The following is a 22,574-nucleotide window of genomic DNA, read 5'->3' on the forward strand; positions in this document are numbered from 1 at the left end:
GTGGCTTTTTGTATCCCCAAATTCTTGTTTGAATATATTGCTACCATCTGGAGTGTTGTCATCTAATTTCCTTGTGCTTCTTGGTGGTTGCAGGGAGTTTTCTTGTGTTAATGTGTGTTGGATGTTTCTGTATACCTTTATGCAAATTTGTTCATTTTTTTTCTTTTATGGATTTGGGGTATTTTATAGAATTCCTAACTCATTGGCTCCCTCTTCTGTCAGCATAGCAAAATCCTAATCCTTGAGTGTACTAATTGATTTGATGGTAAGAGAAGGTTGTTCTCAGAATTTTGACTCTTGTGGGATCCTGAATTTTCCCTTAATGCTTCTTTCTCCCTTCACCATCCAATAGCTAAAGGGTCTTTCTCTCTTTCTTTTGTCTTATTTCTCCCATAGAAGCTGGAGGTCTCAAATACTGCAATTTGTCTGATTTTAAACTCTCTTCTCTATAGTCCATGATCTCATCTTTTTTTGGATACTTTTTGAGTATTTTGAACTTTAGGGCGGACGTAGTCTTTTTTAGAGATAGTTTTGGATCAGTCACCAACCCCCATGTCTTTTCATAGTTTCTTCAATAGCCTGTTATTGCTTGTAACAAAGCCTTGTGTCAGAGTAGGGGTGGGACAGGAACCTGAGAGATTGTGTGCTGGTATTTGGTGTTCTTTTAATTTTTACTTACAGTTGTGAATTTTGGGCAATTTCTGTCTTTCAGGCTATCCTGAGGGTATGATTTCTAGGAGTTTTGTTTGTTTTTCTGGTTGTTCTATGTTGTTTTGGAGGAAATAAGGAGAAATGGGCACCTAAGCAACTACTATTGTCTCCAGCAATCCAGGAGTTCCTAAAGCTAGAAGTCCTAAAAGTACTTTTTTTTTTTTTTTTTTTTTACTTTCTTGGGTATTTGTTTTTGGGCTTTGATGTCACATTACCTCATTTAATATACACAGTTGTGTAGATAATATTATTTCCATTTTACAGATGGAAAAATTGAGGTCCAGCAAGATTTAATGACTTGTGAGAGATTTACACAATGAGAATGTAGTAGAGTTGATAATCAAATTTAAAGTTGTATGATGCTCAGCTCTTGCTCTTTTTATAGGATCGTACTGTCTCTTTGAGCAATTGAACTTACAAGGCCTAACATATTATTGAATATTGATATAAACTGTCGATTTCTTTATGGGTTCCATGGGTCTTCTCTTATTCTGTATCCCTCTTAAAATTTTTAGTAACCACTTCTCTGCTGGTGGCTACTCCTTGACCTTTAAAGATGCATCCTTCTGGCTCCAAAAGAGAGAACTTATGTCAAGTGTTGTCCCAAGGGAAACTGAACATGTGTCAGTTTTGTTTGTTTTTATCGTATTAGTCTACCTTGCACTCCATCTTCCCCCTGAAACATACCATCATTTTCCCCATGACCCACTTTCTCTTATGGAAGGACCAGTGCATATTCATTGTGCTTTCAAATCTATCTCACTGCAATGTGGGGTTCATCTGTACCTCTGAGTTGAAACTGTTACTATGCTGAGGAAGGAAAAAAACCCCTAGCTTCATGTAAATGATAGCTCCAAGTAGCATTTGGCAGTAGCTTTTGGCAGCCTCCTTTCAGGAGTGGGGTGTTATATTGTCTGTAGTTTCCTTTAAAGTAATTTAATCTGCACCTTAAGGGTGCTTAGTTAACATTTTTGAAGTACCCTAATCAAGGAATCCACACTTCAGGGGTAGTTAGTTAACATTTGAAAGACCCTAATCAAGATTCTATACTCCAGGGGCAACCAGTGCATCAGATGCTGCTGTCTCCATCTGTACCAGTGGGTGCATTAATTAGAATAAAAGATGTTAGAAGTAATTTTTCATCGGTGAAACGAATGGTATTTAAAATATAGAGTTGACCAATTATCTCCACTGGGACATGAAGATAAGGATTTTGATAGGGCCAGAAGCCTACCTCGTTGGTCTAGAGCTTGATTTGGTCCTGTGCTCATAGCCCTTGACCGAGGATTTTATCAGCTCATCTGGCCAGTGGTGCAGGTGACCTCTCTGTAACACCCATGGGCCAGACCTTGCTTGCCTGCTTCTCCACACAGAGGTTGTTGGACACAGACTCTGGCCTCACTTATTTTTTCTATTCCTAGTCTACAGAAGTGTTACTCTCCATTTTGAACCAGACTATTTCTTTATAACTTCTTAGTTCATATTTTGTGTATAACTGTGTTTTGAGATTGGGTTATCTTGAGAATTTACAGTGCCATTTTGGCCAGAAACACAGAATTATTAAGTGGTAACTTCTTATTTTCTACTTGACAGTATCATCACTCTTCTGAGGACGGATTCCCATCTTTGGGGGCAGCACTGTGGATATGTAATTCTCTTGATACTTTATTGGGCTAATTAGGTTTGGTAATTTTTTTGAAGTCTCCTTACCATATTGGATTCTGTTCAACATGACACAGTTCTCCTGTTATATAGACATAATGTTCTTGAATACAGCATGTAAATGAAGTCATATATATAGGTCCAAATCATATACATCATATTTACCTACTTTAGTTTCCATGCATAGTATAAAGCATGATGTTTACCAGGAGTTTCTGTGGGAAACACTACCATTGTCTCTTAAAATTTCATGAACATGCATAAATGTTAAGTTAAATAGTAAAGCTTATTCAGTACAAAGTTAAAATGTATCACCAGGGTTCTTGTGCAAATTTGATGACCTGTGGTATGTATATAACCATGGCATGTGTTACTAATATTTTCTTACCAGATGTACCAAGAAAAGAAAGCAGTTATGGACTAGTCTCCGTTGCTTCCTGTACTCAGTGGGAAACAAATAGTTTTCTTTTATAGAACACTTAGCTGATTAAATGGATTATTCACTTCATCTGTCATTTTTTTAAATGGGCTATCTGTAATCTAGGTGCACATAATTACCTATAGGCCATGGAACCAGAGGATGTATAGGTTTGTTCTAAGGTAGTAGAATCATGGAATTTTGGAGCTTGAAAAGACTGGAGATACCATCTAGTTAATCATTTCATGAGTCCCAAAGTGTCTTGTTAAACCTTCATGAATCCATACTTAGCCTGAAACCACAGACACGATTTATATCTACTTAGGCATGTATATCTACACATCCATCTCTCTCTGCTTCCTTCCCTGTCTGTCTATGCGTATAATAAGGAACAATTGGAGCCAGTAGGATTTTAGTAGTAGTAATGAATAAGAACAAGAAAGTCAATATTTAGCACAGTCCTGCCAGTGAGGGTCTTCAAAACCAGGTTCAAGAAATCCTTGCTTGATAAGCCTCTTCAGAGCAAAAAAGGTCAGAGAGAACTGGGTAAGAGAGTACAGTATTTCTAATTATAAAGTGTTCTAAAACCTACACAGTGAGTACATATTATATCACTATAGATACAAGGGAAGGATTTGGTGTTTCGTCATTGGGAAGTATGTATGTTTTGTTCTAGTTGTGGTGTGAGACCCTTGAATAGCAGCTGCATTCTTTTTGTACAAGACTTTTTCCATAAAGCACCAATAATTCTATCTGACCTCATAGGGTTTTTGTGATTATTGGGCTAGTCTTCGTGGTTGATCATATTATCCTTTTAAATTGCCTTTTAATTTTCAGCTGGTGTAAGTGAAATAGATAATATAAATCAATTAATATTGGATCTGTTCAGTGTTTATGCTCTAGGTGATTTCAGGAGACAAACAGAAAGATAAGGTTCTAAACAAATGTGCCATTTGGGGCTGTGGCATTTTATTACTCATACTTTGCTTGTTATTTTTTTTAATAGCTCATCTATCATATTAGTACACATGTAAGTAGCTATATGCCACACCATCTTAGGGCCTCATTGATTTAAACTACATTTATTTCATCACCAATAGCTCCTGTAGCAGGTGGTTGCAACATGCAGGTGGCCCTTGGTTTGTGTCTGTTGGTGATTCATATGTGCTCTTTCGTGAAGATGATTTTCTCTCAGCTAAATTTCTATTACTTTTTTCCCTGCCTGAAGCTCTGCTTATAGTTGTGCTTCATTTTCCCTCTCTAACATGCTGAATTTAGAGGCTCCTTGGCTGCTAAGTATTTCTCTCTTCTCACTGCTGGGATTGGTTTTGCAGGATGCAGGAATTCTGTGGTCTGAAGTATCTAGTTCTTAATGTATAAAAACAAAACCAGTAACTAAAATGTCTATTCTTGGAATGTCACATTTGGAAATATCAAAACCTTTTTTTTTTTTATTTGCCATCAGAATTGTCATCTTCAGAGGCTTAAGCCACCTTGCTTCTACTCCCACTTGATTAGTATTAAAATGTATTAAATTAAATACCACATCATCAAATGTCCTCTGTGTTGCAAAGAAAATCCTAGGAATTTGGTCATTCTTGATATGCTTCTGTGTCTCCACATGGTTTTCTGCCTCATGGATAAGTACGTAGGGGACTTTTTCAGTGAAGATCGAGCTCATTGAAGTAATTATGTCCTGCATGTCCTTAACTTCTTTGGGCTCAGATTTAAGTACATTTTATGAGTTGGGAACAAAAAGAAAAGGGTATGAGGAGAATGGCCTGCATATCATGTGAAGTAGGGGTTTGGGAGACTTTATGCAGTGGTTACAAGGATTTACTCCATCATGAGATACTTTAATTCTTCCCTAATAAATAGATTGGAGTGGTGCTGAAAACCCTGGAGTGAACTCATAGTATCACTGAGCTTGAGTCTACTAAGTAGAATGGTATGCATTCTCTTTCAGGATATCACATATTTTAAAAACCTGCCAGTTATTTTGAAGAATAGAGAAGAGGGAAGATGGGGAAGGCTTTAACTATGTAGGATTCATTTTCCAGCTTTTACTCACTTTTGCTTTATTCTTTCTTAATCATTTTTAAAATGAGAGAATTATTTTGAGTATTTTGGGGTACATATCTCTGTGTGTGTGCATTAGTCTGAGGGGAAGGCATGTGGTGGTCAATAGATAGCAGAGATCTCAGATCCCTATCCCTCCTTTTCCCCAGCTCCTCACTGGGCGGTGGGAACCACTGTGCTAGGCTGTCCTCTTTCATTTCCAAACCAGGTGGTTTTGATGAAAGCTATAGTTAACAGATCTGCAGATACTTTTTTTTTTAAATTTTTATTTATTTATGATAGTCACCCAGAGAGAGAGAGAGAGAGGCAGAGACATAGGCAGAGGGAGAAGCAGGCTCCATGCACCGGGAGCCCGACGTGGGATTCGATCCCGGGTCTCCAGGATCGCGCCCTGGGCCAAAGGCAGGCGCCAAACCACTGCGCCACCCAGGGATCCCCTGCAGAGACTTTTGACACATAAAATTATTTCTCAGGAAACTAACATGAATTAGCAAGGCCTGTTTTCTGTAGACAGTATTATAGTAGATCTATGTTTAAAGAAAAATAGAAGGTGGTTCTTTTGTATTTATGAAAACTCTTCATTACTCTTTCCCTCAGAGTATTGTCTCACTTGCACATATCATTCTTCATTTTTCTATATCTTTAGTCATTTGTTTTAACTGATTTACCTTATTTAACTTACCTCTTTTTATCAAGTTACTTTCTTTTCTAACTACCAAATAAGAGTTTTGAGACTGTGGTCAGGCTCTTTAGAATTCTTCTGTAGCACTCAAGTATGGCATTTTATAAGCAGCAAATGCTTAATAAATGTCATGAACTGACTGGCTCATTGTAGAAGTGGCAGTCTGTGGGAAACTTTCTGTGGACATTTGCTTGTTTTTAATGGCTTCCACCTCTTATTATAACTGATGGGTATGATTCACGGAATATAACTTATTTTGTGATTCTTTGTTACTATGTGAATATAATTTAATTAAAAATTTAATTAAAAAATCTCTCGCTCCTTTAAGACGTAATCAAAGCTGTGATCTCATTTATTCAACTTGTTCTGTTTTTGAATCTTGTAATGGAACTTTTTTCTTTTTCTTACAGCAAGGGAGATAAACCTGCAGGACATTAAGGAGGATTTGGAATTGGATCCAGAGGAGAATAGCACCCTTTTTATGGGCATTCTCATCAAAGGACTGGCCAAACTGAAGAAGATTCCAGAGACAGTGAAGGCGATCAAAGAGCGCTTGGAGCAGGAGTTGCAGCAGATTGTGAAGAGGTCTACCACCCAGGTGGCAGACAGTGGCTATCAGAGGGGAGAGAGCCTCACTGTGGAGAACCAGCCAAGGTAACTGGCATGTGATGTGTTGTTTTGAGAACTCTACATTTTTTAGGATAGGGGTTAGGTGAACAACTTTTGTTGATGTTATTTCTTCAACTTGAGCTGCTAGAGCTGATACAAACTCAGATTGATGAAAATGGCTGAATAGGCATCATTCAGCTGGTTTTTGATGTAGTTGAGAAGCTTTAAAGCGTATTGTTCATACTCAAATGAAAAAAATGAAAAATGTATTGATTGAATATTAAATACTAAGCAGTACTCAAGTCATTTGCATATATTATCTCATTTAATTCTCACTACAACTTTATGAGCTACTTATCTAGTATCTACATTTTACAGTCCAGGAAACTGGGGCTCAGAAACTAATAATTAGTTCAAGGTGACAGAAAAAGTGACTGGCCTTGGAGTTGAATGCAGTATATAGTCTTTCTCTGTCCTGTGCTTGCTTCTTTAATGTGTGGTGATATTTACCAAAAAGATAGGTCGTTTCAGGAGTTCCTCTATCTATTTAAGATAGCTAATAGGATTTGGATTTCATAATTCTTGTTTCATAAGGGGAACCTAAAATTGTTCTATAGTCCTAACTCTGTCTTGACTCATACACTGAGAGATCATGTCTCCAAACATGGAGAAAATCCAAGATATACTCTACACAGATTCTGTTCCCTGCTCCTCTTCTCTGCTTCTGTCCCCCTCCATGTATACCAGGGCAGGAATTTGTTACAGTGTGAGGTAGGGAGAAACCACTGGAAACTACAACTTTGTGTGAGGACAAAGGGCAAAGTGGAGAAGGTCTTCTCAGTTGCTCCAAGAATGTAAGTTCCTGGGAGGTGCCAGATAGTATATAGAAGGGATAATAATCTCATGGACCTGTTGTTAAGGAAACTCTACTGTTTGTACTTAGGACTTAAAGAAATATTTTTTTAAAGAGCAAATAATAAATTTAAGGAGAAATCATAGCTTGCTTAGAATTCCCCAGACTTCAAATATTTTGGGAAAATTAATGTGTTCTATTTACATTTTCTGTATTTTGATATATCTAAATAACATTGATTTTGATTATACTTTAAAACTCGTCAAAAAAAAAAAAACCCGTCAAAAATAAATTCCCTTAAAAACTTCTTTAAAAAATGCAATTGATATGGGAACACGTGGGTGGCTCTTGGTTTCCACTCAGGTCATGATCTCATGGGTCATGGGATCGAGCCCCGCATCAGACTCAGGTCATGATCTCATGGGTCATAGGATTGAGCCCCACATCAGACCACACTCATTGGGGATTCTGCTTGAGGGTTCTCTCCCTCTCCCCCTCCTCTCTCTCTCTCTCTCTCTCTCAAATAAATAAGTCTTAAAAAAAATGCTGTTGGTGAAGAAACCATCTTCCACCCATCTCCTGCCATAGACCATTTCAAAGAATGTATTTTGATGTTTTGGAGTCAAGCAGACCTGATTTTGAATGCCAGCGCTGTAATCTGAAGAAGATAACCCATGTCTTAGAGGGTTGCTTGCACTAGATGAGGTCATGTGATTAGAATTTAGTAAAGTAGCGCCAGGAAGAACGATTACATGCATAAGTATATATGAATACACACTTTTTATTTTTTTATTTTTGCTTCCTTCTTGAACTTCCATGTTCTTTGATCACTTACATTGTCATCTAGAGAGGCTGGGGAATGGTTCTAAATTGAACTTTGCTTTTCTTCTTTCTTTGCCTGGTGCCTGGATTTCCGTGAAGACCTTTTGCCTCCTTACTAATGAATACTCCAAAATTCTGGCTTGCTATTTGCCCTGTTGCTGCAAGTCCCTAGATGAATACACTGAACTTTCATAGGGAAATAACATGACTGTAGTGTATATTGGAAATAAAACGAAAGGGCACGGATCAATAACTTTTCTGCAAATCTCATTACAGTACCCTTAAAAGCAATGTGTCTTTCATAGAATCTTGACCCCTTCCTCTTCCATTCCCTAAGCCCCTTCCACAATTCACAAGTGGAAATTACAGCTGTAGAAGTAGAAATTCAGCATAGTGCCCGAGGAAATAATAAATGTTTCTCTATGAGGAATGAGTTAGTAGAAGGGTTCCCCCCCAAACCCTCCTTTAAGCCTTTTTGTTGTTGTTGGTAGGTAGAGCTTTTGTAGGCAGGATGTGTTGCATATTGGCAAGTGAACAAACTGTTTGTCTTGGTTTCAGGTGTATGGCATGATCCCATTTTATAACATGTATGAATCTGAAAAATTGGGCCCAGACTATTATGAGATAAAATAGACCAGAGAAAGCAAATACTTAGAGTGAACCACTCTTCTTGAAGATCAAAGATTAAAGTCTTGAGCTGGGATTCCAAATGACTGATAATTTTGAACTAGGCTGTGGTGGCTCTGTGCTTGAAAGCTTTAAAATGCTTTAAAACTCACAAATTAATGACCTTGGAAGTGTCATTCAAGAGTGATTGGCATTGTTGCTTCTAGAGGCTGAAAATTTTAGAAGGGATATTGTCAGATTATCCCTTGAAGCTTATATAGTATTTTGTGTTCATCAAACTGTACTGGGATATGTTACTGGCATTTATTTTAGAAAGAAGTCAAGTCACAATACTTTATATTATTTATCATTCATGGAATCTTATGATAAAGTACAAGAATCTGTTTTTCTTAAAGTTGGAGTGTAGGCAAAAAGAACCATAAATTCTTTTTTCCACCCCAAATGCACCTTCTTTCCCTCACCCCCCCAGTGAAATAACCTCTTCTAAATCATTAGCATATAAATACTGCTCTGAGGCAAGATACCAGTACTGTAACTTTCCTTAAAAGTTTCATTGTTCAGCATCATCTTATTAAATATATTCTGGTTGTGATGCATTGCAGGACTGTTTCATTTGTCTTTATGTAAAGAGAATTAATGTGGTGTGCTATTTTGCTAGAAAAGAAGGAACCAGGCTAGTGAATTGTCATACTTCACTTCCTGCAGAGCCAGAATACTTCTGTAGCCAGTTTTTAAAAATCACTTTGGTGACCCACTTATTTTTTTTTATCTCCTCCCACCTCTCTCCCAACTATCAGTTGTCTATTTATAGGAGAGATAGTCTTGCTGTTCATTCATAATCTATGAAGTGTCTATAAACCTCTGCTTACTATTAAAAATATTCAATTATTGTTGCCAACTCGGTATAAACATTAGAGCAGCATGTGCTTTGCTAATCTCCCAGAACCTCCTGCTACCCATAATTTCCTCAGAAAGACAGGCAGTGTCTTCAATTTCAGATGGCTAATGTGGTCTGCAGTCTGGGCAGCTCATTACCAATTTCTTCATCTGCTGCTGCCTAATTACTGATTCTTTCCCAAAATCTAGCTCATGAGCATTTCATACCATTTTTGTGTCCAAGAAGCTGGAAGAAGAAGTTCTGTAATAATCAACAAATAGGAAAAGCATGAGGAAGAGGCAAAAGAAAGAAAATCCTTTCAAGGTGCAATGTCAAAAATATGGAAGAGAGAGCAATGGGAGAAAAGATAGTGATTGGCATGTGTGAGGCACCTCTTCCATCTATTTGAAAATGGGCCTGTTTAAATGTGGAGGTAGCAAATCATTGCAAGAGGAGGTGCTAGAGAGCCACTCTGCTTTGGTAGAACTGCAGGTCTTGGAGAGGGCAGACCAGATTGAATGCGATGAAGCCATGGCTGCTATGGAAACCTCTTTTCCTTTTGGAAAGAGATCATTTTGCCATGTTCCTTCATCTTTGTTAGGAATGAAGGGAGATTAAATGTCTGATCTAAGAAGCAGGGAACATTACGTGTTCTGTGCTCACTGGGATATTAAAGATTTGTGGGAAACAAAGGAGAGAAATATGCTTTGATGTTAAATGTAGTTGTGTTTGGATAATGTAAATTTTTCTTTCTTTATTTTGTAACTGTTACTAAGTTCTGGTGAAAAGTAGATTCATTGTTTAAGAATTAAAGTACTGAAGTTATTTCAAACAGAAGAAATCATTGAAAATTAAATGCCAGTTGGGGGTATCAGTATGGAAAAATATACCTGTTTGGAGACCAACAGGATCATGACCATTAGATTACCTTCTATGATCTGTGTCTGTGTATGTTTGGTTATCCTCTAACTGCTCCTAGAACAGAAGCCCTGAGAGAGAATGATTTTGCCTTGCTTGGCACCCTATCTCCAGAATGTGGCATACTGCCCACCTGACCGCTAGTGAATATTTGTTGAATGGAAGAATGGATTCCACATACACTGAATATCTACCATGGACCAGACACTGGGCTGAAACACAAATAAGACATAGTTCCTCTCCTTATAGAGTTTAAAGTCTAGAGGGGAAGACAGGCATTGATCAAAGAACTTTTCAATATGTATATTACTACAAATTGTGTTAAGTACTATAGAGGAAAAACAAAGTGTGCCATGAGAGCATATAATCAATCACTGACACTTGATTGGGCCTGGGTAAGTGAGCATTGATGTGTTTCCTGTGTTAGTGTTTTTATAAAGTGAGGCAGCTGCTACATTTTATAATAGTTGTTATCAATCTCTGTTCATCTGATAACACCTACCAGTTGCACTTCTTGCCATGCAGTTAGTCAAGCTAACTGCAAGAGGAAAGCTTCTAGGTTCTCAATAGACCATTTACAGTTTGTGCTGACCTCTGTGCTTGATAAGATTTTGATAAGTATTGCCCATTGTGCTTTTTCTAGTACCAAGTTTTCATGTCATCACTAATGTTTGAGGGCTTCTATGTTCCCTTGCCAACAGATTGTATTAGCAAACATTTTTATCTTTGCCAATCTAATAGCTGAGAATGGTATTACCATGGTGGTTTTGATTTGCATTTTTTTCTTTCGTTAATATGAGTAAGGTTAAGCTTTTGTGTAAGAACATAATTTGTTATGATTCCTGGGTATAACTTCAAAATAATCTGGATTGAGAGTGGGTAGAGATATAGATAAAATAATGTTAGCCATAAATTATACTGAAGCAGGGTAATAGGTATGGTTTATTATCCTATTCTTGTCCTTTTTAAAATTCGAAATTTTCAATAATACAGGGTTCAAATAATGTTTATTTCCTTTTCAGTGAACTATCTACTTTCCTGGTATATTTGGGGTTTTTAAAATTGCTTTATAGGAACTCTTTATTAAGAAAATTAATTCCTTGGGATTTATTTAATAATTTCCTCTCATTTTTTCTCTTTTGACTTTGTTTATGATCTATGATCCTACTATCCTAAATACTTTGCTCTCGATCTCGTCTGATCTTCAGAAGCTAAGCAGGGTTGGGCCTGGTTAGTACTTGGATGGGAGACTTTGTTTATGATGTCTGGCATATATTTTGATTATAGTTTTTGTTGTTATGAAGCTATATTTATCAAGCTTTCTTTCATAGCTTCTGAGTTTTGTGTCATACTTAGGTCTTTTCTACTCTTAGACTGTAAATAAAATTTCTCAACTTTTTTCAAGGATTTATATAGTCTCATTTTTAATATTTATGTCTTTGATATATCTAGAATCTCAAGGAGTGGCCATACCACTTTTAAACAGATGTAGCACTGAACTGTATTACAGCGGGCTGTATGCCCCTTTCATTTCTGCCTCCTATGTATCTACCTCATAGTTTATTGTCAGTGTTAGCTGAATGCTTGCTGAATCATTCTAATGCTGAATCATTTACTTTATAGTTATTTTTTTTTCAAGGTTGGTATTTGTCTCATTTCATAAAACTTTTTTTTTCCTGGTTTGTCAGTCAGCGAAGGCTGGTAGGTTTGCAGAAATCATTGAATTACTGCTATAAAAGTTGAAAAAAATAAGCTTTAAGGATATTTTTAAAACTCAGAGTCCAGAACTTGGAATAGGGCATATTGATAAAATAGGGCATTCTTACAAAGTGGTTCTATGAGTCAGTCTAAAGGCTCAGTCCCCAAGATTAGTTTTGTAGTACAAATGCAGTGTTTATGAAAAGACAAATAAATGAAACACTTCCCTTTTTTTTTTTTTAAAGACCTGTGGCTGGACTCAGGGATGTGTGTCTTTTTCAAATAAGTAGCATTTCCTTTCATTTTTTTCTTTTTCTATTAGTTTTCCTTCTCCTAAGTCTCTGAAATGTAGGATTTTGTGAGATTGGTTGTTTTATTTGACCAAAAAGTCACTTAGGAGCAGCTTTGAAGCAAGGTCAAGCAGTTGTCCTTGTGGCTTCTTGTAGCCATTCCCAAGCACTGCATGTAGCACCTGGACATGCTTGGAATCAGGGAGGGCCTTGATGTAATTTAGATGAGTAGTTAATTCAAATCAAAGCAAGTGGGAAGCAAGTAAATTTAACTTCAGTGATTATGATATCATTTGATTAAATCTCTACTTTTGATTACACATATCAGTGAGAACATGCTTTAAATACACTCAACTGTTAAATACTGAAGGGTACGAATAGGATGAACCAACGACATACAGAAGAAATTCCACTACTTTCAACTAGAACATATCCCCTGCAGCTTTATTGTAGTATTTTTAGAACAAATGAAAGGAGTTGATTCTTCACATGTGGGATTTAATATACCAGTTGTTAACTAAAACATAAAATTTATTACCATGGAAGGTAGTACAGGTTCCAAATCTATGGATGTCCTAGTAAGAATCAATAAATTAATTGGCAAGAGCTTCATAACACATCCAGTGAAGTAGTAATGTTAGTAATGTTCTTTACTCTCTTGTAAACGTGAAATTGGACAGCTGTCTTTCTGATTCTGTATTGTTCTAAGGTTAGAGTCTTCAGAGAAAGGGTGTTTGGCTAAACAGGACAGGTCTAAATATACAGTGTATAAATCTTCACTTATATTTGTCAGAGTTAAAAACACAGCACTCACACAACAAAACCTGCTTTTGAATTCTTTTATTTTGCATGGTATCGGAGGTTTGAATTAGAGATCATAGATCATACGAGTTAAAGGAATGGCGGATAAAATCTGTTTCATAGGTTATTGATAACATTCAAGTGTGAGCCTTCATGCTGCATCGGGTTCCCTTCTCAATTTGGCAGATAGTGGGAGCTATCTTAGGTGTTTTTTTTCTGTGCAAATCTTGGTGTTAGACCTAGAAAGTATTCTACATTCAAACTGACATTAGTTTTATTGTACAAACACACAAATAACAAACTTGTGTCAAATGACAAGCTTCCCCTGCTGATGTTTAGGGTTGTGTTAGATGGGATTAAAGCATCGTCATGTGTGTCTTAGACTGTATTTCATACCATAGAGGCTCTTCTAACTCCTCTCCCATTCCATTATCACACTCTCTAATCAGACTGGACTGTGAGTATGTAAAAGGGGGCTTAACTTTGTGTTTGCAGCCTGATCGAGGGTTGGGCACATAGTAAATGCCCAAGAAGTTTAATGAATGAGTAAGAAAAAGATGCTAAGAAGGTAATTTTATAATAAGAGGAAGTGAGTTTTAAAAAAATATCTGCATACTTACAGTAGCCGGGTCTAAAGATCAGCCGTTTGAAAGTTAGAAATGGAGGGGTGATTAAATTGGAATCTCTGGGTGCAGGGCCTACAGGAGTCAATTCCTTAGGTAATTCTCATGCATGTCAATGTTTGTGAATACAGACATCACAGAGTTTTCTACTTTTGTAGCATTTAGGCTTTGCAAAGCAGTTTGTCATCTGGTACCTCACCTGAGGGAGCCTCACTTTTGGCCTCGTCACAGGTACGGGCATTATTATAAACCCCAGATGTACTCAGGGAAATGTGAAAGCCAAGATAATTTGACAGTTCACAACGCTTGGTGGTGGTGGAATCAAGAGTAGAAGTAGTCTCTTTCCATCATGTATCTTTGCCTTCTGTCTTACGTAAAAATGACACTCCTAACTCCTGGTCTGGGCCTGGGCCTGGTTTTGTTTTTCCACTGGAGAAGGACAGTATTTGCACTGACATATCCATTCTTTTACTTAGACTCCCCACATTGTGATCAATGACAGGCCTCTCAGAGATAGCTGGACATGTTAAGAAATGTGATCAGCAGCCACAGAGTAAATAAATCTTAATTAGCTCACCTGAGAATTAAACTGATGACTTAGATACCTAAGCAGTTTCCCTAGAGACCCAACACATTCTTGTACTAAAAATACATATCTAACATCTTTAGTTATCTCTGAGAAGTGGATTTATGGATAATTTTTCTAATGTTCCACTATGATGAAATATTATTTTGAGATGGGGAAGAGGCATTTCCCCCCCTAGCTTTGGTGAGGTATAATTGACATATAGCATTACACAAGTTTAAGGTGTAGAACATGTTGATTGGATGCTCTCATATATTGCAAAATGATTACTGTCTGTAGCATTAGCTAATAACTGCACCACATCAATTAATTACCATTAATTTTTGTTGTGGTGAGAACTTAAGATCTACTCTTAGCTACCTTCAAGTCTATAATATGGTATTATCACGCTGAACATTACCCAGGCTTATTTGTCTTATAACTGAAAGTTTGTTTAGTTTGACCAGCTCTGCATTTTCTCCACCTCCAGCCCCTGGCAACCACCATTCTAGTCTGTTTCTTTGAGTTTGGCTTTTTTAGATTCCATGTGTGTGAGAACATACAGTATTTGCTTGACTTATTTCACCTACCCTGATACCCTTAGGTTTCATCCGTGTTGTCACAAATGACAAGATGTCCCTCTTTCTTGTGGCTAAATCGTATTCCATGGTACGTTGATATACGTGTGTGTGTGTGTGTGTGTGTGTGTGTGTGTGTACATGTGTATATATACACGTGCATATGTACCACATTTTCTTTATCCATTCTTCCACTGATGGGCACTTGTTTTCCTATTTTAGCTCTTACGAGCAATGAACATGAGAGCTCAGAATCTTTTTGAGGTCCTTTTTCATTTATTTTGGAATATATACCCAGATGTGGGATTGCTAGATCATATGGTAGTTGCATTTTTAATTTATTGAGGGACCCCCCCCCCCACTATTTTTCATAGGGGCTGTACCAGTTAACATTGCCAACCAACCAGAGCACAAGGATTCCCTTCTCTCCATGTCCTTGCCAACACTTGTTTTTTGTCATTTGGTGATAGGCGCTCTAACAGGTGTGAGGTTGTATCTCATTTTGGTTTTGATTTCCATTTCCCTGATAATGAGTGATGCTGAGCACCATTTTCTGTACCTTTTGGCCATTTGTATATCTTCTTTGGAAAAATGTCTTCTTTAGTTCTCTGCCTAGTTTTTAAATTAGATTGTGTGTATGTGCCTTTTTGTTATTCCTGAATTGTGTGAGTTCTTTATATATTTTACATATTAACTCTTTATCAGATGTATCATTTACAAATACATATATTTTTTTAAGATTTTGTTTGAGACAGAATGCCCAAGTGCATGAGCGAGTAGAAAGGTGTAGAGGCAAAGGGAGAGGGGGACGCTGACTGGGGATCCTGACATGGGGCTTGATCCCAGGACCCCAAGATCAGGACCTGAGCTGAAGTCAGATACTTAACTGACTGAGCCACCCGGGCACCCCTGTCATTTACAAACATTTTGTTCCATTTTGTGGGTTGCTTCTCATTTTATTGATGGTTTCCTTTGCTGTGCTGAAGCTTTTTAATTTGATGCAGCCTCACTTGTTGGTTTTGCTTTTGCTGCCTTTGCTTTTGGTGTCAACTCCAAAAAATTATTGCCAAGTCTGATATCGAGGATCTTACCTCTGTTTTCTTCTAAGAGTTTTGTGGTTTCAGGTCTACATTCGAGTCCTTTACCCATTTAGAGTTGACTTTTGTCTATGGTGTGAGATCGTGATCCGGCTTCACTCTTCTGCATGTGGCTTCTAGTATTCCCAGCACCTTCCCAGGTTATCCTGGGAAAGACATTTGAAAGAATGATACTAATACTTTAAAAGGGGGGATCCCTGGGTGGCGCAGCGGTTTGGCGCCTGCCTTTGGCCCGGGGCGCGATCCTGGAGACCCGGGATCGAATCCCACATCAGGCTCCCTGCATGGAGCCTGCTTCTCCCTCTGCCTGTGTCTCTGCCTCTCTCTCTCTCTGTGTGACTATCATGAATAAATAAATAAAATATTTAAAAAAAATATATTCAAATACTTTAAAAGGAAGAAGGCCTGGGTCTGTTTTCTAATTTTAGTCACTAGTTTGCCATCCATTAGAATTAAAAACTCACTGGGTCATCTACCCAGCATTCAGGAACTGAGCATGAGAGGCTGACTTGGCAAGTTGGGAAGTGACACAGAAAGAAAGTTACCCAGCGCCCGTTTCAGTGAGCTTTTATTTTTGCTCTGTTTCTTTCTACATTGCTAATAGTTTTTTCCTGTTCTTTTCATCATGCAGATGGAGAATTAGTCAGCATTCCTCAAATAGTAACTTCTTTTTACATGAAGATTGTTATTAATAAGTGGCAAAACTTATCTCTGCCCCCTTGAAAAGTAGGTGTTAGATAACCCTGAAGATTAAATGGGATCTCTGTCCTGTTTGAAATGAAAAATACTAGCTCAGCCAGGCTTAATATGAAACCATGTATGTAAGGTAGAGACATGTAAAGCTAAGACCACTTTGATAGGAAATAATTGATGATTGATTTCCTTTAATTTTTCATGTAAGACCCAAGCTCATAGTTCAGTGTTTTCTTATCTCTTAGAGCATAGTCTGTGGTTTTTGCCATTATCTGTCAGTGGAGAAATGGAGAACCCTGATATTAAAGTCTCAGCAGATAAGTAGTAAAACGGAACTGATTTTCTACTTTGTGTGTGTGTCTTTGCCTCGTGACCAACTAAGGCAGTTTCTTGGCTGCAAACCTGGGTTTTCCAGCCAAATGACTAATTCAGGGTTCCCTGGATGTTAAATTTAGATTCAGATAGTCATATCTCACCTTAAATATTGAACATTTTTCACAGCTTGATGATACAACTTTATACCATATACACTCCTTGTCCAACCTTGTACCTGTTCCTCAACATTTTCTTCTTCTGTTTCTTGAAGATGAGACAGATTGGGGAGCTGCAAGTGGGAAGTTAGTAGAAGATCTGGAAAATAAGTAACATTTAACTTATACAAGGGCTGTTTTCAAAACTTGCTAGGTAATTGGATGTATGTTTAAAGAACAAATTCTTCAATTTGACCTTTCCGTGGTTGTTTTTTTCTTTTTTCCACACCAAGTAGATTTTACTACAGTATTATTAAAGTTAGCTCTAAGTGCTTGTATCTTTCAGCTTGAACTATACTTTTGATTTTCATGTTAAGGTTGATAAGGTTATGTGTTTGAGAGGATAGTTATCTGTGAAATATGTTTTTATTATGGGCTTCTAAAACCAGGAGATTATAATATATAACAGATTTTTTCACCTTATTATCAATAACCAGGCTTATATCTCTCCCATCTGCTGGAGCTCAATTTTTCTTTTTCTTTTCTTTTTTTCTTTTTTTTTAAAGATTTTATTTATTTATGAGAGAGAGAGGCAGAGACATAGGCAGAGGGAGAGGCAGGCTCTTCAAGGGGAGCCTGATGCAGGACTCGATCCCAGGACCTTGGCATCATGACCTGAGCCAAAGGCAGATGCTGAACCATTGAGCTACCCAGGTGGCTCATTTTTTCATTCTGTCAACTAGTATTTATTGGCTATCATCATATGCTGAACATTATGACAAATACTGGAATAGAGTGATAAGTTGGACACAGTTCCTTACCCTTAATGAATATATGGTCTAGAGAGGTAGAGGCAAGGACTGGAGGAAAGCACACCAGTGGAGGGCTGTTTTAGTGGGTGATATGGCCTGAATTAGCAGAGTAACCAGGCAATGGGGGGAAGCAGTCCATCTGCAAGATAGTAAAGAGGTAGAAGTAGAGGAACATGGTGACTGATTGATTGGACTTGAGTAGGGAAGGGAGGTGGAGGTGATTTGCTGGGACAAGTGGTACCATTCACTGCTGTAGGGACCATGGAGGAGTAGGTTTGGGGAGTGATAGGATGAGTTCTGTTTAAGTCCTGTGAGGTTTGAGGTCCAGAGCTCAGGAGAGTGGTCCGGCCAGAGAATACATGTAGGAGTCATTCGTGGGTGGAATGTTGAAGACTGCTGAGTGAGCTCACCAGAGAGAGTATGACGATTGGGAAGAGAATTCACAGCATTCCAGGAACGGGCTGAGGAAGAGGTTCCTGAGGAGCCACCAGAGAGGTAGAAGGAAAGCTGAAGAGTTTAGGGTTGTGGACCAGTGGGACCAGTGGCAGTGTTCCAAGGAGGATTGAGTAGTCAGTAGAAACAAGTGCCTGTACTTATTTAAATAAGGGCCAAAGAGTGTCTTCTAGATGGAAGAAGATGACTGTTGGAGACTTTTGCAAGAGTTGTTTTAGTAGAATACCAGGGGTAAAAACTCGTTTACAGTGTGAAGGTAGAGTCAGTATAGAAAGTTCTATTGAAAATATTTCCAGCCTTGGTTTCCATGGCATTGGACTACACTGATATGTCTTTGGTCTCCCTTCCTCCTACCTACCTACCTTTTTCTTTTCCCTTTCTTTTCCTTTAACTTTTCCTTTTTTCTAAAGATTTATTTATTTATTTGAGAAAGAGGAGCACATGAGAGCAGGGGGAGGGGCAGAGGGAGAAGGAGACTCTGAGGCAGGCTTCCTGCCAAGCACAGAGCTCAACCTCCCTACCCTGAGATCTTCACCTGAGCTGAAACCAAGAGTTAGAAGCTTAATCACATGAGCCACCCAGGCTCCTCCCAGCCTCTTTTTATAAAAACGACTTCCTTTTTTCCTAATACCCCTTAAAGGGAACATCCTTTAAAATTGGGGCCTTTGTTTGAACCTTATCTACATTATAGTTGTAGTTTCCTTGTCTATGATATGGGGTTAAAAGCCATACCTTCCTCAAAGATTTAAATGAGATAATCCAAGTAAAGCACCTCACACAGGGCCTGGCTTGTACTCAGTGTGGCTGCTCTTGGTGCAGTGGTCTTTGTTGGAGTCCATGTCCTCTTCCTCCTCCTATGTCAGCCCTACCATTTTAGAGCCCTCTCCTTCATTCTGACAGCTTGAGCCACCAGCCTCGTGCTGAGGACCCCAGGTCAGTGTCTCTGATCCTAGACTTCTCCTAATATTGCAGTCACCCTGCATTGCTCATTCATTGTCTTATGAACTCAGGCACACACAGAATTTGACAGTTTCCTCCATTCTAGGCATTGGGCCTTGTGTTGGGGGAGACATGCGGTTACAAGGAAGCATAAACCACACACCCTGTCCTTACTTTCTGGCCCAGGAGGCCATGCATGCTTATCACCACTCAAAGGGGCCACAGTGAGCTTCTGGGTTTTTTTTGGAGGGAGTGTAGAATCCCAGAGGAATGAAGGAATTGGCTCTTACTCTGTCAGTTAGGCCTCCATCAGTTAGCAGTGACAGACCCCAAATCCAACTAAATTAAAGTGGGAGTTTTCCAGAAATGATGCTGGTGTATCTGACCAACGGAGGGGCTTTACTAACCAAACTGTAAGAATGACAGATGGGGCTGAGCCATGGAGACATCTGGAGCATCTCCTGTGACTTTCCCACACACCCTTTCAGATGGTAACTCTTACAGGTACAGAAAACAATTCACTGTTGTTTCAGGTTTGCTTTTCTTGTATACTTTTACATCCATTTTTGCATGTGATTCTCACCACCTGTGATCAGGACATTGTGACAGAAGTTTGTGTTTGAGGAACCTATGATCTGGAACGTCCTCGTGATGTCTTCGGGGCCCCGGGGGCACGCAGCAGAGAGCTGGCATCACGGCCATGCCATTTAGACTGTCTTGCTATCCCAGGGCTAGTACTTCCCTTTGTGCCAACTTTGACGTTGTATTGCTGTTAGTACATAATATTTTGTGGCTATAGAAGTAACCTCTATGGTGCGGGTGAGAGAATCTGTGTGCTTTTTCCCCGAAGGGTGGAAATGGCAATAGTTGAAATTTTAGTCTCTGAGGTTCTTAAGGCTTCCTCGTGTGAGAAGCCTTTTCTTGTCACGATTCTGCTGCTCTTGTCTTCTAGATCAGTGGTGAAGACCTTGAGCCTGAAATGATGTAAGCAACTGAGCCAACCACAGTGGGATATTTTCTTTCTTTTATTTATTTAAACTGGGTGGTGGGAGCGGGGGGATAATTTTAGCGGGGTTTTGTGTGTTTGGGTGACCCCGAGCGTGTCTGCAGCTGAAGGCAAACACTTGTTTCCTGCATCTAGAGCTGTGTGGGCAGTTGGAGAGTGGCTATGAATATTCATCCTGTTTCAGTTGCTTTTGGTGGCTTTAAATTGGGCCAGACTAGTGTGGATTTATGTCCTATTTCTGTGAGTGATTCCCGATCTCTCTTATCCTTTGATGCTTCAGGAGAGAGTCGTTTTACGTTTTCTTTTTTAAGGACTGCATATGCTGGTGAGGAATGGTGTTTGCAGAGCATGTGTTTTGACTTTGGTTTCTTTTTCCTTATTAGCCATTCACTCCTCATCCCACTGCTGTGGGGGTCAGCTTCCAGCGCCCCTCTGCAATCCTCTTGTCAAGGTCATGGGACCTGTGAGTTGTATGATTCTCTGTCTTTACCTTCTCTGACCTCAGTGTAGCCTTGACAGTGGATATCCTCTTCTCCTTTATCTTCCCCAATTTTCTTTCCTGGCTTCATCCTTCCTCCCTAGCTACTTCCTAACCATCTTTTCAATGCTACTATTTTGGGAAGTATTGGCCGTGGACCTTGCTTGCCTTACTAACTGCATATTACCCCCAAGTGATCTCATCCTCTCAAATATTTATCACTTTAAAAAATTTCCAGTGTCGGTCTCTCCCCTGAGCTCCAGATTTGCATATCCAAGTGCTTAAATACGTAACACCTTGAACATAACCAGATCTAAACCCAACATCTCTCCTTCCAAATCTCTATCTTGACTTGAATGCTCTCACTCTTGGGAAAGATAACCATCATCTTCAGAGTTGCTTAAGCTAGAAACCCAGAAGGGGGAGGGGGCGTAGAACTCTCTTCCCTCTCCCTGGTCTGATCCATGTTCTGCTGTGCTTCTTCCAGCAGTTCACTGAGAACTCTAGAGTAGGTATTAATTAATACTTTGGAGAATCTAGATTTCTTTCATTAAAAAATTCAGGAATTATCGATGCTGGGAAATAACTTGAATCTTTTGATTTCTTACAGGTTACTTATGTTAGTGAGAAGAACAAACTTTACAGCAATTAAACCAAAAGAGAAAAGCTAATGTCCTCCTGTAGTAAGAGTCCAAAGGAATCTGCTTTCATAATACTTTGCTTTTTGAGACATCAGTTTCCTTTTTCACGTTTTATATAGTTTCTTTTCACACAGGGGAGATGTTGGGCCCTGCTGTCCTAACTCAATGCCATAGCTGATGGGTTTCTTTTTAAAATAGATTGGGGCAGCCCATGGCTCAGTGGTTTAGCTGAGCGGTTTAGCCACCTTCAGCCCAGGGTGTGATCCTGGGGTTCCGGAATTGGGTCCCATGTTGGGCTCCCTGCATGGAGCCTTCTTCTCCCTCTGCCTGTGTTGTGTCTCTGCCTCTCTCTGTGTCTCTCATGAATAAATAAATAAAACCTTTTTAAAAAAATAAAATAGGCAGATTGAGATATAATTCACATACAACACAGTTCATCCATTCTAAGTGTCCAACTCTGGCTTTTAGTGTATGCACAGGTTATGCAACCACCACTGTCCAGTTCCAGAACAGTCTAGTCCCTCCACCCAAACAAAATAAACCCCATATGCATTAGTAGTCAGTTCTACCACTAAGTAGCTATGAATATATTTTCTTTCTCTCTAATTTGCCTATTCTGGGCACTTTATATAAATAGGATCATAAAATATGTAGTCTTCTGTGACTTTCTTACTTGGCACATTTTCAAGATTCACCCATGTGGTCATGTGTTCCAGCACTTCATTCCTTTTGATAGCCAAAAAATAATGTGTTATACAAAATATACAATATTTTTTGGTCCATTTATGAGTATGAGTTGATGGACATTTGGATTATGTCCATTTTTACAACTTTACTATTAGAATATTTTACTCCTAGGAATAATGCTGCTGTGAGCATCTGTGTACAGGTTTCCATGCACCATGCATGTGTATGTTTTCATTTCTCTTGTGGATATACCTAGGAATTCCTGAACTGTATGTTTCATGTTTTGGGGAACTGCCAGACTGGTTTCCAGAGCAGCTGTACCATTTTACGTTCCCACCAGTACTGTATTGAGAGTTCCATTTTCTCTCTACATCCTCAACAACACTTTTTATCACTTGCCTATTTGGATATAGCTATCCCAATGGGCTGAAATGGTATCTTGTGGTTTTGACTTGAATTTCTCTGATAGTCAGTGAGGTTGGATG

General features: G+C 38.7%; 1 protein-coding gene across 11 annotated transcripts in view; it reads left to right on the forward strand.

Moving 5' to 3' along the window:
• The window catches only part of EXOC4 (exocyst complex component 4), a 746,933-nt gene that overhangs the window by 72,996 nt on the left and 651,363 nt on the right, over positions 1–22,574 (forward strand). For all 11 annotated transcript variants that reach the window (XM_072784617.1, XM_072784618.1, XM_072784619.1 and 8 more), the window contains exon 6: positions 5,963–6,206. In XM_072784617.1, the coding sequence (XP_072640718.1) occupies positions 5,963–6,206 (244 nt within the window). The remainder of the gene's footprint in view (positions 1–5,962; positions 6,207–22,574) is intronic.

This window comes from Canis lupus, chromosome 18, assembly GCF_048164855.1.
Source record: "Canis lupus baileyi chromosome 18, mCanLup2.hap1, whole genome shotgun sequence".
Taxonomy (NCBI): domain Eukaryota; kingdom Metazoa; phylum Chordata; class Mammalia; order Carnivora; family Canidae; genus Canis; species Canis lupus.